This window comes from Dermacentor albipictus, chromosome 1 (assembly GCF_038994185.2).
Source record: "Dermacentor albipictus isolate Rhodes 1998 colony chromosome 1, USDA_Dalb.pri_finalv2, whole genome shotgun sequence".
Classification (NCBI taxonomy): domain Eukaryota; kingdom Metazoa; phylum Arthropoda; class Arachnida; order Ixodida; family Ixodidae; genus Dermacentor; species Dermacentor albipictus.
Window position 1 is genome coordinate 63,226,323 of NC_091821.1, and position 19,453 is coordinate 63,245,775.

Genomic DNA, 19,453 nt, shown 5'->3' on the forward strand with positions numbered 1-19,453 from the left:
GTCAAACGAACACAGCTAAACACGTACATTTCTGAAATTCTCTTCATAAACTCAATTCTGCAATATAAAAGTGGGCCTGAAAGCCGCTGGACGTCTACGAAAATCAAAATTTTCCGCCAGCGGAGGGTGTGGCCCATAAACACGTGCGCGCCACTGAAATTCTTCGTTTTAATACCGAGATTCGTAGGGGTTGTGTAGCAAAGCCAAACCGTTTACCGTTACTGCTGCTATCCCGGCATTCTGGCAGATTTGCCTGTGCTGGCTCGTTAAATCACTTCCATATAGTTCCATGCATCTGCCTTTATATTTGGAATTATTGTCTTGCGTAATCCCTTCAGAGTTAATCTTCGAAAGCATTGCAGGTAGTGTCTCAGGAAAAATGCTTACACAAGTAGTGGTCCCTTTGAAATCCTCATTGAATTTTTTTTTCTCAGCCGCCATTCAGTTGCGTGGTTTCCTGCAGCGAACGGTTTGGAGGCAGCGCCACGTGGCCGGTAACCATGGAACAGTATCCTGCGGCCGTATTTTCCAACGACCTCTATTTTTTGTCATATTTCCCCATTATTTTTGCCATTCATTATCGGTCCAGACGAAGCCGCGCCGCTGTTATCGTCGGGATCCGCCGCTCGGCACGGTGGACGATAAGGAAATAATGAAAAAAAATTTAAATAGATATATTTTTCGTTTCTGAATCCATCTTATATTCTACTCTTCGTTCCTCATCACCCCGCGTGCCAAATGGCCGTTTCTATAGGGATCACGGCGACGCGGCGGCCTGTGAGGCATGTCCGACAAAATAATGAAGGGCAAATAGCACGAAAAAATTAAGTGGAAGCAGTGTTCAAGCCGGTTACGCGGTTACGTTAGGCCGGTTACGACTCTTTTTTTTCCTTTTTTTGTGGGAGCATAAATATTAGGCTTGTTCACGCTACATTGTTTACAAATAGGGAAATTGGCTTTACAGGCTCGATTTGTCGAACTCTTTAACGTAGTCACTTTTTTTTTCTCAGGCAGTTTTTAGAGCGCAGCTCTTTGGCGTCCGTTCCTGGGTTTCGCGTCGTCGTCGGCGTTGTCGTCGGCCTCGTAACCAGCTCCGCCCACCCTTTCATCCCCCCAGCGCTAGCAGCGACCGACTGATACCGCTGGATGCCGCTGACGCCGCTAGAGAGTCAAGATAACGTGACTGCATAGAACACCGTCGCCGCCATGCAGAAAGAGGAGGAAAGGGTCCCCCCCCCCCCCCCCCCCTGTTCTTGTGTGGCGGATAGGGTGCTCTTCAGTTGCCGACGCGCCGGTTATTTCACGTAGGCCCCGGCACGTCGACGAATACGTGACCACCTTCCCACGGCTAGACCTGGTTCTTAGCGCTGCGGAAGCGAGGGTATCATATTGTTTGTGTCGGCATCGGCGGCGTTGTCCCTGAAACCAACTCCGCAGCTGGGGTTGACTCACTATCGGCGTCAGCGGCATCAGTCAGTCGCTGCTATCTCTTCCCTCCTCCCTTTATCGTGTTGTCCGCTTGCTGCGCGCGCTTCTGCCCCCATCGTTTGCCGCTGGGTGTACACGCCGCCCCCCTCCCCCCTCTTCCTGCGAGTCTCCGGTTGTCAAAGCGCCGGCTCGAACTTAATTCCTTTCTTCGCTCCTCCTCCAATGCAACCCCTGTGCGCTGGCAATCAGAGAGCCAGATCGGTGGCGGCGGATCTGTATATGTGCACCGCCCGAGCCGAAATTGCCGCTGCCGTTCGCCCTGTGCGGTGGCAATCAGAGAGCCAGATCGGTGGCGGCGGATCTGTATATGTGCACCGCCCGAGCCGAAATTGCCGCTGCCGTTCGCCACTGCGAAATTATCTGCCAGTTCTTTCTGAGCCATGAGCGAGACGACCGATGGAAGTCCTCCGTCTGCTGCTGCTGCTGCTGCTGTGGTATTTGCTGTGGTCAAGAACTGTTAGTGGAGTCTTTGTTAAAGGAATACGTGTGAAAAATAAAAAAAAAATTCTGTGATAGCGCATACATGTGTTGCTCGATTTCTTTGCCTCAATCTATCGAAAAGGTGAAACAGCTTATTTGCTGCGCTCAAATTTCGCATTAGGAAGTAACGTAATCGTCGGTAATTTTTTTCGATGCACTAGCTTATAGGGCGTGTATATCAGCTCAAGGTCGGCAGTCAGCAACGAGCACACAAGGTACGCATGCGCATAACGATCTGATCTACAATGGCCACCAATTTGGAGAAATTCTCATCGGCTTTTAGAACGAATGCGGAGCCATCTTCGAAAGTGCGTGTGTATACTTCAATCACGTATAGTAAGTTTGAACGAGCCACGATTACAAAGAAAATGTTTATGCATAGTTATTCGCCGGCTGCGCTTTCTTTTTGTTCTTAGAGGCTTCTTTTAAGAACGCGCAGATTTAGAAGCACTTCACTGAGAAAAAAGACGGGAACACAAGTTGACAGGACAAAGCGCTTTGCACCGAAAACTTGTGTTTCCTTCTTCTTTCTTCGTGTAGCGCTTTTGAATCAGTGCGTTCTTAAAGGAAACCAAAATGAACGAACTAGCCCCATTCATCGCTCTGGTGACATTAATACTTAGAGACGTCAGGTCACTTATTCGGGCTTCTTAAGGTTTCTCTAACTCCCTACTTGTTGGTACCGGTTCACCCAACCGTCTCCCGGTCACTGCCCGGCCCACGAACACGCAGTAACCGTGGGTGACGACGTGTAGAAGCCGGGTGCGATTAATGTGACAGGAGAAATACGCTTGAGCAATGCAGGGCACGTGGCAGACAGCACTTTAATGTTGGACAGTATACATACCGGCTGTCACAGCTAAATGTCGCCAAGAATAAAAAAGAAAGTAAGAGAGGGCTTTATGTGAACCGCGATTACTGTATGTAGATGGAGCTTGTCTATGTTATAGTCAGGAGTTACTTTTGTTTGCTCTTTCTGTCATTTGGCGCAAATTATTATTTAATCAGGTTTAATTAGCTAACGTTCAGTTAACTTGCGCAACCGATAAGCCACCAATCTAAATGTTGTTGAAGGTGTCGGCAGATGACCGATAACAGCGTTCAAAGCAACCTAGGCCTTGTGTGATCCTTATTTTTTTCTGGCGAAAAAAGGTAAGCCCCTGAAAAAAAAACAAAACACCACGCGACAACGCGCCCGCGTGCCAGAGATTGTAGCGCTTTAATGCATTACCCTTGTCATGTATTATGCGCTGTGCATCTTGTATACGCACATTGAAAGCCGAGGCATTGCCTTGGTATAGACAAAAATAAATTCTGGGGTTTTACGCGCCAAAACCACGATCTGATTACGGGGCACGCCGTAGCGGGCAACTCCGAAAATTTGGACCGCCTGGGGATCTTTAACGTGCACCTAAATCTAAGTAAACGGGTGTTTTCGAATTTCGCCCCCATCGAAATGCCGCCGCCATGGTCGGGATTGGATCTCGTGACCTCGTACTCAGCAGCCGAACACCATAGCCACTGAGCAAACACGGCGGGTTTGCCATGGTATAAAAGGTACAGAAGGTGCGCGTCGAAAGCTGTTGACGCGTCGTAGAAAGAGCGCGGTCGGTCGATCGTTCCCAGTGCGATAAGCTGTGCCCGCTTTGACGAGGATTACAATTGAGAGCACTGCAGTTAAGGCCGATCCACACGACGGACCAAGTCCGCGGGCCGCTCGGTCACGTGATGCGACGTCACGGCCCGGCGCGGTCCGGTCCGGCGCAGAGCACATCCACACAGCGGACCGCATAGCAGACAGCAGAGCAGACCAACCAGCTACACTCTCGGGCAGAGTGTTATCATTGTTATCTTTCCGGCTCGAGCCCCACAAAGCCGGGAACTGCTCAACGAGGTATACAAAATGAAAAAACCTCCTCGTCACTCCAAGAGGACACGGTGTTTAAAAAATGTCTGCTGCACGCATGTGTAGGCGGAACGGCGGACATGGAACTACTGGCTTGACTGGCTTTTGCTGAGCCGAAAACTAGATTGGATTTGGCTGACGACACTCTGTTGCCGGACAACATTCGCTGGCTAAGCCAAAATCGCTGCGGTTTGCATGCGGTCCGCCGCCAAAACGAAAGCGGGAAAAGCCTCGGCGATTTGTTGGACCGCGAGGGCCGCGGTCTTGCGCGGGCCAACGGTGGTACGCAGGAAATGGTGACGTCCTATCACGTGATGCGCGGACCGCGGTCCAAAAGAGCAATTTGGTCCGTCGTGTGGATCGGCCTTTACGGGCACGCGGACACATTGTCACGTGGTAATTTTAGCATTTCGCAAGCTTTATTATTTTTTTTTTCGTCGGAAAATGAAAGAAAGAAGAGAAGGCCGACGCAGGACCTGTAGGTTGCTTTAAGCGCTGTTAATTATCGGTCATTTTTCGGCTTCCTCTACAACTTTTGCATTGACGCATTATGGATTACGTAAGTTAAGTAAATGTTACCTTTATTAAACGCAATTAAATAATTATTCGCGCGGAGTGAGAGAAAAAAAAAAGGCAACTCCCGACTAGTAAGAAAAACCACGATCAAAGTATACAGTGATTGCCGTTCGCGTAAAGCCCTCCGTTACTTTTTTTATTTTTTATAATTCTCGGCGACATATAGTTGGGACAACTGGTATAGCGACACGACTGATTTCGCGAATGCTTCTCTCAGTTTGAATGCTGCGAGGAGAATGACCAGCGGCAAGAAAACTTTCTGAGGTTTCACGAGCCAGAACCACGATCTCATTATGAGGCGCGCCATATAAAGGGTGTTTCAGCTAACTTGGGCAACATATTAAAAAAAGAAACATAGGCGCTACGCCCATCTAATTGCCGCAGTATTGTTCCGAGTCGTATGGAACACGTCATGGCATTTGCTTTTTCAATCCGCCAAGCTAGGTAATTAGCCAAGTGTGCTCAATTAAGTTTTTAAATGTTAACTCTAGCGAAAGATGTTCAATACAAAAGTCGTAGCGCTAGTTCTGAAAAATCGGAGTATTTTACCTATGCTAAGATAACTGCCCTGTTTAAATTTTTTCCAGCCTTTCCTTAAGGGGTGCGAAACTGAAAAAAAAATACCACGTGACTGCCGACTAACGCGGCGCGCGTTCAGTGCCCTTAAATGTAAGTTGAACGAATTAGCGAAGGCTGCTCCGCGCACAGAGATCGATTGAACAGGCTGCCGGTGACTGCGACGGATTGGAGGCAGCACGGCGTTTATCTCCGTCTTTCTTCACACTGTCAGCCTCGCCCCCTTCATCGCGTTTCTTCATGGGTCCGAAAAGAAAAGAAAAAATGCCTGCACTGCGCCAAATGCTGACTCCGGTCCGATATCGCATTCCCACGTGGCGGCCGCGTTTTCGTTGAAGAATTAATGTCTTAAAAAGGTACGCTCCTTTGCTCACTGAACGTCCGTCGCAGTCACCGACAGCCTGTTCAATCGATCTTTGGCGCGGAGCAGCCTTTTCTCATTCGTTAAACTTACACTTGATGGCACTAAAAGCGCCGCGCGTTCGCCGGCAGTCACGTGGTATATTTTTTAAAATTCGAGTACTTTAAAGAAAGGCTGCAAAAAAAAATTAAACAAACTTAAAGCGAACTTTGCTAATTACCTAGCTTGGCGGATTGAAACAAATATATCATGACGTATTCCATACGGCTCAGAACAATACTGCGGCAATTCGACGCGCGTAGCACCCATGTTTCCTTTTTTTTTAATATGTGGCCCAAGTTAGCCGAAACACCCTGTAGTGGGGAGGCCGACACAGTGAAATAATTTTGACCACCCGCACGGGGTTCTTCAACATGCACCTAAACCTAATGAAGTGCACCAGCGTTTTTGCATTTCGCCGCCATCCGCCGCGGCCGCAATCGAACCCCCGACCTCAGCAGCACAACGCCGGTACCGCGGCGGGTGCGAGCCGCAAGCAGCGGAGAAGGAGGCGTGCAGCTCACCGGTGACGGCTACGCTGCCGTCCCTGGAGAGAGCTACGCAAGACACGGGGTCCTTGTGCAAGTCCACCTTCTTGGATTTGGGCTGCGGGTGGCACATCTCGCTCTTCTTGAGGTAGAAGTTCCACACCACGATCTTGTTGCCAGCCGCCGTGATTAGAAATGTGTCCCTACTTTGAGCCTGGAAAGCAGAATAAAGACACGAAATTCTTGAAAAAGGCTGTACGGGCCCATCTAGTCCGGGGCTTTGCTAGCATGCAGCATGCTTGAGAGACCACTCCACGAATTCCGGCAGGTACAGCTTGAGTAAAAAGACGCGATGCCACGAAAGACGCACAGAAAAATATATGCAGATCGAAGGGCATTTGTTGGAATCTATGTGAAGGGAAGCTTTAGTGAAATTGGTAATTGAATGCTATGTGGCTAATGGCGATGTGTACCACCGTGGTTATAATTATATGTAATGTCATATGCAATCTGGAATCTCATTCGACGTTGATGGACCGCGCGGGTCCCAGCTTTAATATCATGCAGAGTTTATTTTTGTGCACTGCACCGTTCACGAGCTACACCAAAATGTAGCCTTCACATCTGGTGGACGCATAATGTGAGACGTCTACGCAGTGACGTCACGAGCACAAAAACGATCTATAATACTTGCCGAAGGAAGAATGATGATGTAATGATTCTATACTTCTTGTGTCACAGTGGCAGATATTTACTATGTATGATTGGTAAAGAATGGCCATGTCCCCAGTGGCATATACCCAATAGTTAAATAAAAAAGTCAGGTCAATCAAACCCGTTGAATATAACGAGCTATATGCTATAAAGAGCTCCGCCTGTTTAACCTATGTTACCTATGAGGCGACATACGTACCGGTTTTCAGGCCATCGCATTAATGTCATTGTTTACTAGTCGCAAACAGTATCTTGAGCCCCTTCTGGGCAGAAAATCGTGGTGGCGACATAATCAAAGAACTAACAGTTTGAAGTATTCTTTCAACCCTCTCAAAATAAATGAGTGCAACAATCTATCGTTAGCATTGCTATGCAGCAGTGAACCTATCGGGCTTATCGAATCCCACTTCGTATTTACTCTGTTGTCGATATTTGCGGAATAATCGTACTTCTGCACTGATGCATCACTTTTCGTGATATTTTGCATTCTATTGCTGTAATTGCTGCCCTCCTTGTTTGGGCGAACTCATAGTACCCGCAGCAAATCGCAAATAAATAAATAAATAAATAAATAAATAAATAAATAAATAAATAATGAATGAATGAATGAGTGTGTGTTGTTTAGTGGCGCAACGGCCAGGTATGGCCAAAGAGCGCCATTAAATAAATAAATAAATAAATAAATAAATAAATAAATAAATAAATAAATAAATAAATAAATAAAACAAATGTAGACAAATTGGAAATGTCATCACACTGACGCCATCAAAAGTATCTTTAGAGAGAGCTGGGGTTAAAATTAGTGCTCGCGTTCATAAACCACTGCACCTATTCGCTGCTTGTCAAAACAGAATAAGCTGTGAATTATTTATGACGGTGGGTATTTGCGTTATTTAAGAATAAGAACAACATGCACCTTCCGCATTATCGCACTTTTCTTTCTCGCGTTGTTTTTCCAGTCCTTTGGCCTTAAAAATGATACACTCAATGTAGCACATGCGCTTTGATATACAGGCGCACAATGTCACATTTTGAAGGGCGGAAACTTTTACCTTTAAGAAATGATAATATCCACAATGAATTTAGAAGTGATGAACATTTTTTGTCAGGCTTAAGGTCGGCGTCAATCAGAGTAAATTTACGGTAACGAACCATTGATATCTGCGGCACCAGGCGTCACGTTACAGCATTGCGGGCTGGTGTTAAAGGGACAGACAACCACTCAGAACATAAATTGAGATAACTCCGCTGATGGAATGATTACCTATCGTCGTGGCTAAAAGGAGCCATGTTCATTGCCGCGCTACGCCTTTCTTCTCACTCTCTCGCCATACCCTCCTCCTCCGCTTTCCTCCTCGCGTCCTTCCCTCCCCCCACTGCGCTCCGCATTCGCTCCTTCAGCTTTCGCTGTGATCGTTCGCTCCGTTCTGTCTAAATCAGTGTCATGTCCGACTTTTGTGAGACGAATATCGCAAAAATAATGACAATGCTGTGTTTGTATCCTCCTTACCTCTTGGTCCTTGGCGTCATGTTACGGAACAATCGATGTGAAGCGCGTTTTGCGGCCGCTTCTACCGAACGAAATAGAAAGAACATGGACGCAGTTGTCGTCGTAGTTAGCGCAAACTTCAGTGGTCTCGACAGCAGCTCGAACACTTGTACGCAGTCCCAGGCTTATTTCGTAGAAAATTAGAAATCTGGCGCTGCAATAGTTACGCTATAGAGGGTGATCCTCTTTAAGCTTTACGGAATTTTTAAACGTCGCCCGTTGCAGATAACATAATTCCTGTCCTTGAGCTAAATTATTCGAAGAGGCGGACATTACTAGCTCGAAAAATGGAATCACATATTCAGCTAGTTTGCAGAAACTCATTAATTAACTCCTTAATTGATCCCTGCACGTCACATATTGCAACTTACGAATAGTAGCGGGTGAGCCGTCGTCTTTTTTAGGACTGGGATGACTTTGCCACGCTTATGCTTACAAGGAAATATACCAATCTTGAATAATAAATTAACAATAAATGAATGTAGATCTGAAACTAGGTGAGCAATTAATTTATTGTTAGCCAAGTGGACCTCATTAATTCCAGCGCTTGTCACTTGTAGGTTATTATAACAATAGTTATTTCCTCAGGTGTTGTACGAAATAAAAAAAAAATGAGTTAGACGGCTCATCTTGATGATCTGTGTAGGAGAAGGTAAACTGTTATGAAATAAAGAAAAAAGAAACTACTGAAAGTCTAAGCTATATCAGGAGGGGAGTTGTGCTCTACTCCACCATATAAAATTCTAGATACATGGTCTTGTCTTGTTTTCCTGTTCGAAAAGGAGTTCCCAATCTCCCATATTTTTTAGTGTTGTTAGCCGCCTGCAGGATTCCTTGCACGCAATACAATCGCTTAACTGATTTTAGTTTAGAGTTAGCAGTGCTACGGAATATTTCATATCGGGCACGTAAGTTCATCTTAAATGGTTGCATTTTAGTTTTTATATATTAGTTATCCCTTTTGCGCAATGCTGCTAATAACTTCTGTGAGATCTATGGTTTGTGAGAAAATGCCACGGGTTTCTTACATTTCTTTTTGGAGGTGAACTTTGGTAAGTATGATATAAATAGTGAAGAAAAAAAGTTGGAAAGGCTTTCTGTGGGTCGTTTAGTGTTTTAATTTCAGACCAATCTGTATTAGCAACAACAGTTATGAAGCCGTCCTTGTCCCGAACATGTTTAGTATGTGAAGGTGGGCAAGGTGGTATATTAGATTTGAAACGTATGAGCAAGTTTAATGATGACTGATGTCGATGTACAAAACGTTCGTCTATTAAGAATAAAGCAAGTTAGGAAGATCATGATCAATAAGCGTGCCTTTTGCATTAGAGACTTCGTGTGCAGGAAAGTCAATTAAGCAATCATATCCGTAGCTATAGAACAGACTGGTATAGTTAATACAGGTAATACAGGTGGTTGATGTTTCATCGAGTAAATTAATGTTTATATCACCCATTATAATGTTATTTTTTATTTTCCGGTGATACAGTATGCAAAATATGATCAAGATTGGTACATAATTCGTTTGACTGACGATGACATGTAACCGTGAACCCTGAATGATGTATGACGGAACCACCCAAGAGATAAGGAGTAGCCGGCGCCTTAAATTGCGCGCCACCATCTCCTTATATCATGTCAATAAAAAAAAAAAGGAGAATGGTAAATGCAGCCAAATATGAAAATCTTGTTGCCTTGAGCAAGAACGCAGCTATCGAATTGAATCCAAACAGAGGCGCAATTCTTCTTTGATATCACTTGACTCGGATTCCCTCACACCATCTTGCTTGCTAGCCAGCAAAGAGACCACATTCAACATTTGCCAAAAGTATTGTAAGACATTGTCCTACTTGCCATCACAATTCACGCCTGCTACATGATTATCAGACCCATTGTGGTGTCTGCACCGGCCGCAAGTGCAATTGACAATTCCGGGTATCAAAAACAAAGCTGGAGCACCGTCGCGAGCTTCGAAGCAAGCAACTTTCGAACACATTTACAACGTGCACAACTTCCGGCAACGTGTCTACACCGATGGTTCGGTAGAACTCAACAGCTCTGCTGCTGCAGTCAATATCCCGGCAAAATCTGAAGAAATCAAATTAAAAACTTCATGTGTGACCACATCGACGAGTACAGAACTTGCGGCACTCCGTGCTGCACTTGATTTCATTAATCAGGAACTACCAAAACAATGGAGAGTCTTTAGTGACTCCAAAGCAGCCCTTGAGTGCATACAGAGACCAATGTGCCACGGACCCAACGAACGAGTGGCCTCAGAAATTCGACACATGTATCATCGCATCCACGACAAGGGACATAGCATAATTTTTCAATGGCTTCCAGGACATTGTAGCATCAGCGGAAATGACCACGCCGACGATGCCGCCCGATCTGCACATGAAAGTGGTCAACGTGTCTTGGTTACGCTTTTGCGAACAGACGCTGCGGCTGGGCTGCGATTGATGTCCCGTGAATCTACTTTGCACTTGTGGGATCCTAATGCTTTCACCACGTGTCGTTTGCGTTCGTTGTCTCCGAATATACGGATGCATCTACCACCTGGATTACCACGACGTGAACACACCATGCTGTACCATCTGTGGCTAGGTGTTGCATTTACGAACTCATAAGCTATCCTTATTGGAATGGCCGACGGCTAGCCCCACGTGCGACACATGCAACAGCGATGAGACGCTCGCACATATTATCTGTGTCTGCCCGCCATATAGTGCCGAGAGAGAAGCAATGTGCAGAGTGCTGGACCAGTTGGACAATCGTCTACTATCAGAAGGCAAAGCTTTAGGTCAGTGCTTTCAAAGGACATACACGCTGAAGGCCTTACTCGCGTTATTAGGGTTCCTGCGGTGTACGGGGCTTGACGACAAACTTTAAGAACGCCGCCCCCTACCGCTCCGTAGTGTACGTAGTTTGTTCGTGCTCGTCTCTCTTTCTCTATATCTCCCCCTTCCATTTCCTTTCTCTTTTTATCACCGTTAACCCTTCCCCAGTGCAGGGTAGCCAACCGGAACTACCTGTGGTTAACCTCCCTGCCTTTCTATGCATCCCCCCCTCTCTCTCTTTCTCTCTCTCTTCGATAAGCAATATTACACGAAATATACATGGCTGCACCACCGTGACTGCTCGTTAATCTATTGCAGTATTCCGAGTTATATTTAGGAAAGCAATACAAATGTTTGTCGTCGTCAGATAACCAAGTTTCAGTTATGGCAATTAATTAAAACGAACTAGTTAGCGATGCGAGGGAACTATCGCTTGCGTCAAAGTTTTCACGAAGACCTTTCACATTAAAATGAATGATGGAATGAAATCTGCTAACCTTTCTTTTTTATAAATGGTCATGTCTATTTGGAAGTTTTCTTTTTTTATTGTATTGCTGCATGTTTGGGTGAAATGTTTTGTCCGTTACTGTCAATGTCGTTTAGTTCATTTAGTTTTACTTCATTTGCTCCTGGCAATTGTACAATTTCTTTCGTTAGATTTATTGTAACTTTTAACTGCACAAGTATATCTTGTTTTGTATTCTCCATTACTTTCTTCCATGTTTCCTTACATATGATTTTAATGTGGTGCTCCTCGTTTCTCTAGAAAAAGCATATGTATAAATAACAGGAGGTCGCGATACAGTCATTGACTATGGGACCTTCCTTCTGTATATTATTCTTCTTTTATGACCTGTTATCTATCAATTTCAAGCAATTCACTTGATCGAGTTTCAGTAGTGGAGCCATAATTAATTCTCAGTTAGTTAAACCCCGAATTCTAGTCTATTTTGCTGAGGTCAGATTTGTCACCAATGCGCAGAACTTGCTGTTAGCTGTTAGTAGTCTTTCTAGCCTTGATTTGGCAGTTGTCAGTCCAAAAGAGCATCCAGTTTCTTTATTTCTTCAAAGTTAGAGCTTTGGAGAAGAGAGCCTTGTTACATGGGGTCAGATGCTCATTTACATAAGCGTGAGCGCTGAAAGAGCCAGAGAATCAAATGTCGCTAAGACAGAGTTTGGCTTTACGAGCTTTGCTAACAAAGTCAGCTTTCTTAGCTCTAGAAAAGAATCGAGCTATGATGTTTTTCTTGTCATTTGATCTGGTCTGTACGCGATGAACAATGTCCAGATCACTAGGCGACACGGGACAGCCAATTGGGTCCTAGCGCTTCCATGATTGCAGCACAGTCCTATTCTCGGGAGAAGAGCCCTTGGTCTCGGGAGAACGCCCTTGATCTCGACATTGCTAAGGCGAAAGTACAGTTCAAGCTCCTCAACCTTGCGAGCCAATGAGTGGTTCGGGGATTATCAGTCGCTTGTTTTCATCGATTAGCGTAGCATTTTGGCCACGTAGTTCTTCAACAGCCCTGTTCGAGTGCTCAGCACTTGTACTCAAGGAATCAACTTCCTCCTTCAGCTCAAAAACATCGATCCCAGACTCTTTCATTCTCAGCAAGATCTTACGTACCAAAGACGAGTTCACGCGTGCTGTTAGCCATTTTGTTAATCTGAACTCTTCTAGCTCCTACATTTTGTGCGACAGTCGTGCATTCGCCGGCACGAGCATCAAACACGGACCGAGGCGGAAAACAAGGAGAGCCCATCGCGCACCTGAATGGCGACCACGGCGGCGTCCGGGTGCGCGGCCAGCGTCTGCACCAGGCGCGCCGAGTGGACGTCGAAGACGAACGCCTTGCCGTCGCGCGTGCCCAGCACGCAGCGGCAGTTGTCGCGCGCGAAGCCGAGCGCGCTGACGCGGCCCGCGTACCCTTGCAGGCAGTGCACGTCCGAGCCCGTGGTGAGCGAGCGCACGCGCACGCACTGGTCGGCGCAGCCGAGCAGCAGGAACGTGCTGTCGCCCGAGATGCTGAGCCGCTCGACGGCCGCCGGCACCGACAGCGTGTTGAGCAGCGTGAACGTCTCCAGGCACCAGATGCACACCGTGCAGTCCGAAGACGCTGCGATGAGCGGGAAAAAAAAAAAAATGCACGGGTGGGGGAAGACGGTGTGCGTTTCCAGTAAGGTCGACTTTTCTTTTTTCTTTTTGTCTTGCTAGCAAATATTCTTACAAAACAATCTGTTCCACCAGTAACGAGGTCAAAGCGAGGTAGATTATTTTTCGCGTTGAAACAAAGAGTGCCAGTAGCCGAGACAATACACGAGCTCAGGGGAAAGCTATAGCATCACTGCTTCATGTTCCGAACCACATGAAGACAACAGAAAATGAAGCCAAGGAAAGCAGAGCATCGGCAAGCGCGATACGAAAGATGCGGGTTCGGTTTTCAACGGCGGCGAGTGGTGCTTTAACTTGGCCACTTTCCTTGTCTCGTTTCTTCATTATTTCCACCTTTTATTAAAACAAGCGGTTACATTTATCTATGCTCTTCCTGTTGGCTTCGTATGGTTGTAACTTAGTTCTTTATTGTTTGAATTAATTTCGATTTAAAGCGCACCTGATCATTGCCAAATGTTCTAGGCGTCACAAGCCGTGGTGCCCCATACAGCGCTATTTTAACCCGCTTGACAATGGAACGGGCTGTGGTGTGCTTTAAGATACGTCGCCGACATTGGTGTAAGATTATGCGTTCCACGATTTGCTTTTCGCAGAAAAGTGTCAGGTTGGGAAGAAAACCAGGCATCTCGGAAGAGGATAGACTAACATAAGCACGAAAGCATATACAGTTTTTTTTTTAGCTCCACCAAAATTTTTAAAGGCTGCCTATGTGGCATATAACACAATTCTAACCCTTGATCTAAATTACTCGATGAGGCGGTCATTATTTCTACGAGAAATCGAAATGCTCAAATGATTAAAGAACACAGTTACGCTAGTTAATTTTTTAATTAATTACTTTACGCCGCATATTTAGATCTGCGAATTATAGACGGTGAGTTCGCAAAGCGTATCCACTTGGAACGAATTCTCTGGGCAGCACCAGTTTCGAGTTTCGAGTTTCGAGCACCAGTTTCAAAGTGTCTGACGAAATGCATTGGCATTCCAGTTACTTTTTTAGGAAACCGCTGTTTTATGTATTGAAGCACAAAAGTAACTGGAACGCCAATGCATTTCGACGGACACTTTGATAATTAATTTCTCGGAACTGGTGCAGCCCAGAGAATTCGTTCCAAGTGGATATGCCGCGCGAACTCAGCCGCTATAATTTGTAGTTTTATATACGTGGCGTGACGTAATTAATTAGAAAGCTAATTAGAGTAATTACTTTATTTAAACAATTGAACATGTTGATTTCTCGTAGAAGTAACGGCTGCCTCATCGAGTAATTTAGATCAAGGGTTACAATTGTGCTATCTGCCATCGGTAGTCATTAAAAATTTGGTGCAGCTAAAGAAAATGAATACTATATAAGGGTGTGGTAATGTCAAATACCAGAGAAAGTCGCTGGCGTTGGGCAAAAGCGCATTGTGCGAAATTAAATACGCTAAATTCGCATGAATAAACTGATGCACGTACGCATACCTTATTGATTGATGTTTGTGATATGGGCTAGGCAGAAATGTCCCGTTGATAACTGGGCCTAAAGATAATGACGCTGTTCGTACGGTCAATGCTCCCAATAGTAGCGGACAGAGCATGCGGTCGGCCAATATAAAGCCGACGTCCGAGAACATTCCACTGTCCGTATTCTACTGCTTTCAGAGGTGACGCTTTACAAGCGAATGATAACGACACGTGCGGGTGAAACGTATGAAGGTAAAAAAAAAAAAAAGTTTGCGCAGCCGAGGTACTCGGTCGGTCCGCTAAACAAGGCCTAACTTTCCTTCGAGTTCCAGCAGCCGATGCTCATGCTGTATCGAATGCTCAATATATCTTTCGTTTTCGGGAGGAGGCGCCGCGCTGCTGTCGAGTATGCCGCTGGGTCTGGCCGCGAGGCATATGCACCAACCTATACTTCTCGAGCAGCCGCTTTGAATTTCGGATTTGCTATGTTTTGCCTGCAGAATTATTTTTATCCGCGTTCTCCCACGTTGAACATGGCTAGATGCGAAAAAAAAAAGAGTGGAAAAGTTTTTCAGGGAAGGCGCGTCTACGATTACAAGCCATTTGTTTGTCTGCCTCTGACAGCTATAAACAAAAGCAACATTACGACAAAAAGGAAAAAAAAAGAAAAGGTAAAGAGAGACAGTTATGATATTACTTGCAGTGAAAATTCACATTGAACGTATTATAAGTGCTTTCGGGACAAAAAGTGTAGTTGCAAAATACCTTCTGTCAACAACAACCAATGAGAGCTGTCTTCAAAACGGAGATTCGTGGATGAAGGGAAGCGGTGCGCGTGGCTCTTAAGGTTCCCCAAATTCAACGGTTAAAAGAAGAGACCATTACAAACAGGCGTTTCTAGAAATTGCACTGTTTATATAAAGCACTGTTTTTGGATTTCCTGCGGTACAGCTTACCTGTAATAGGAAATACTTGCACCACGAATATTCGCAAACTACAGAGCGTGCAAGCCCAAGCACTCAGGACTTGTCTCGGTCTTCCCAAAACTACGTCATCGATTGCGACAGTGGCCATAGCCAGAGACGCTCCTTTGACAGTATACATTGATACAGATGTCCTGAGAGCGCACATCCGACACCTGACTCGGATTCCCTCACACCATCTTGCTTGCTTGCCAGCAAAGAGGCCACTTTCAACCTTTGCTAAAACTATTCAAAGACATCAATCGTACTTGCCATCAGGATTTACGCCCGCTGCACGATTGTCAGATCCATTGTGGTGTCTGCACCGGCCGCAAGTTGAACTGACAATTCCAGGAATCAGAAAGAAAGCTGGAGCGCCATTGCAAGCTTTGAAACAAGCAACTTTGGAGCACATTCACACCGTGCACAAATTCCGCCAACATGTATACACAGACGGTTCAGTAAAACTCAACAGCTCTGCTGCTGCAGTCATATTCCCAGCACAATCTGAGGAAATCAAATTAAGAACTTCATGTGTGACCACATCGACGGGTGCAGAACTCGCGGCGCTCCGTGCTGCACTTGATTTCATTAAGCAGAAGCCACCGCACCAATGGACAGTCTTTAGTGACTCCAAGGCAGCCCTTCAGTGCATACGAAGCCCAATGCGCCACGGACCCAATGAACAACTGGCCTCAGAAATTCGGCACATATATCACCAAAGCTATGACAAGGGACACAACATAATCTTTCAGTGGCTTCCAGGACACTGTAACATCAGCGGGAATGACCACGCCGACGAAGCCGCCCGTTCTGCACATGAAAGTGGTCAACGAGTCTTCATTCCGCTTTCGCGAACAGACGCTGCGGCTCAGCTGCGATTGATGACCCGTGAGTGTACTTTGCCCCTGTGGGACTCGAATGTTTTCACAATGTGTCGGTTGCGTTCGTTGTCTCCGGACATACGGATGCACCTCCCGCCTGGATTACCCCGACGTGACCAGACTATGCTCTACCGTCTGTGTCTAGGCGTTGCCTTTACAAACGCCTATGCTTTCCTCATAGGAATGGCCAACAGCCCCACGTGCGACACATGTAACATCGACGAGACGCTCGCACACATTATCTGTGTCTGCCCGCGATACAGTGCTGAGAGACAAGTGATGTGCAGAGTGCTGGACCAGTTGGACAATCGTCCAATTTCAGAACTAAAAGCTTTAGGCCAATGCTCCGAAAGAACATCCGCGTTGAAGGCCTTACTCGCGCTAGTAAGGTTCTTGCGGTCCACGGGGCTTCACGACAGACTCTAAGAATGCCGCCCCCTACCGCTCTGTAGTGTACGCGCTTTGTTCGTGCTTGTCTCCCTTTCTTTCTATCTCCCCCTTCTACTCTGTTTCTCTTTTTATCCTTCTTAACCCTTCCCCCTGCGCAGGGTAGCCAACCGGAACTACCTCTGGTTAACCTCCCTGCCTTTCTCTACATTATTTTCTCTCTCTCTCTCTCTATAGAAATTGCGAGAGGCACAGCGCGGAGAAAGTTGTGCGCTTTTACATATTATGCAGGTTTCTAAAGCTTTTTACAGTTTATAGCTGGGGAGCTAAAGTACACGAAAGGAAATTCTTGGAAAGACAAAGCGCAACGAAAGCGTAGATGGGAAAAGCTAGTGAAGACAGTCTTTTTCAGTAAGCTTTAGCGGGTTTGTAGTACAAGGGCTAAGAAGTAAAACAATTCTTTGATCTTGTAGTGCTACAGTTGGGTTGCCGAGTGCAGAGAAATCGTTCTTCACCGCATACCTTTCGATATGCCTAATCAACAGTACTACATGAGAGACAGTACTTAATCTCATCTGATTCCATTCCGTTGAAGTATGCACCTCTTAACAAATGTAATTTTGCAAGAATTCTCCAATTTTAAGCATCAGGGAAACTTATTTACCAACAAAATGTACTAGTAAAAATACGAACACTAACAAAAATGAACAAAAGTAGCTAGCAAAAGTACCAACAAAAATGCGCCCATTACTCGATATTTCTTTATTTGGACAGGACGCAATTGCAAGTCTCTTGCCAACAGCAAACTAGACAAGGACAGGTCAGGTATAAGTAGCTCTTTCTACTAATGCACCCATTTCCATAGCCGTTCAAAATAAGTAATTTAGCAATTTTTCTTCAATGAAACATTAAGCGGTTTCCTGCAATTTCAAAGGAAGAAAGGAAAAAAGGGGTTGCTATGAAGATACCATCTGATTCGTCTAAAAGCCGACGCCAATTCGTTGCAAACACCTGATTTATACCAGAAAGAGCACTGCTCAGAGCACAGAAATTACAAAGTGTTCAGCACTTGAGCGTTCAGCTGGCAGTGGGTTCGTTTTAGCTCAAAGAAACCGATTCAGCGACGCGAGCAAAGCACGGAGGGAGGCGTTGACCAAACACTGTACCGGTGGCGAATATGTCGTCACCGCGGTTGACGGCCACGGCGCTGACAACGCCGCGGTGGTTCTCGAGGCGCTGCACCAGCTGGCCGGTGTCCAGCCGCGCCAGCACCACCACGCCGATCTCGGAGCCACTGAGCACCAGGTCCTCGGCGTTCGTGCACGTTACGCACAACACGCCGGCCACGTGGTGACTGCGCCAGAAAAAAGGAGTGCAGGAACCGTAGCTTCATTTTCGCGGGTGAAAGTTACTCGCTGTCGCGTGTTTCATGAGGTAAACTCGCGCTTGGTCAGCAAACTTATTGACATTAGAACACGGAAAGAATCGCCCTATACTCTAGCAGGTTACGCGCCAAGAAAGGCAGCTTTTTGAAGCCAAGTACCTTAGCCTCCTCCGAAGCTCCCCGGTCACCGGGTCCCAGACGAGGACGTCCGTGTCCTCAGAGCCGCTGAGCAGGTGCAGGCCCGACGGGGACATGTACAGGCAGGTGATGGCGGCTTTGTGGCCTGCGTGTGATTCGCGAAGGTCAGGCCATGAGCCGCCTTCTAAACAGAAAGTCGGCCACCAAAGTTGGCATTTCAAATAAATAAATAAATAAATAAATAAATAAATAAATAAATAAATAAATAAATAAATAAATAAATAAATCAGCTCCCTCTACATAATACGAAGAATTAGCCCGCTCAATATGAGAGGTCATCGATGCAGCATACGCCATGCGCTAAATTTCGGCCTTCATTCAAAAAGAATGAATGGAAGATATTCCCGATTGAAAAAATATAGCCTTAGATTAAGTGTTTTCATAAAGGCAGTGCGGAGGTAGCACAGGGTAGCCAGCTGGTGTGAGAACTGGCTAACCTCCCTGTCTTCCCGCCTATTTCTCCTCCTCCTCCTCCTCCTAACTATGAGCTAAACAATTCAGAACTATAGAATATTATGCCATGCATACGAGCAACCGCGAGTTCAGCGTTCTTAAGCGAATATACTTCACTCTGGTTCCCCAAGGGCAGTTGATTGATCGATTGATTGATTCAGTGATTGATCGATCGATTGACAGGGTTTCTCGCCCGAAAACAATGCAGGAGCTACGAGAGAAGCCGTAGTGGAGGGCTCAAGATTAATTTTGACCACCTGGGATTTTTTAACGCGCACCCAAAGGGCGGTATAACGAGCGGTCCAGTTTTTGAGGCCGAGAATGGAACCCAAGACGTCGTACTTAGCAGCAGAACACCGTAGCTACTGCGCCAACGCGGTTCATTGAAGTCTATTTCGCTTCCAGTCATCCTTCGAACAGTATTGGCCGCTCATTTTTCTTTTGCGGCTGTCATCGAGGCTGATACAATGTTATTTAATTGCCACGGGTGGGTCACACTTCAATGTTTATGCAAATATAGGAACATTATGTTCAAAACGAGATCCG

At 45.9% G+C, this 19,453-nt stretch overlaps 1 protein-coding gene across 5 annotated transcripts in view; it reads right to left on the bottom strand.

Moving 5' to 3' along the window:
- Positions 1 to 19,453, bottom strand: part of LOC135912490 (protein qui-1-like) — a 725,699-nt gene that overhangs the window by 34,319 nt on the left and 671,927 nt on the right. For all 5 annotated transcript variants that reach the window (XM_070521613.1, XM_065444934.1, XM_070521612.1 and 2 more), the window contains 4 exons: positions 18,416 to 18,539; positions 18,039 to 18,226; positions 12,791 to 13,137; positions 5,951 to 6,128 (listed from right to left, as the gene is read on the bottom strand). In XM_070521613.1, coding sequence (XP_070377714.1) covers positions 5,951 to 6,128; positions 12,791 to 13,137; positions 18,039 to 18,226; positions 18,416 to 18,539 — 837 coding nt within the window. The remainder of the gene's footprint in view (positions 1 to 5,950; positions 6,129 to 12,790; positions 13,138 to 18,038; positions 18,227 to 18,415; positions 18,540 to 19,453) is intronic.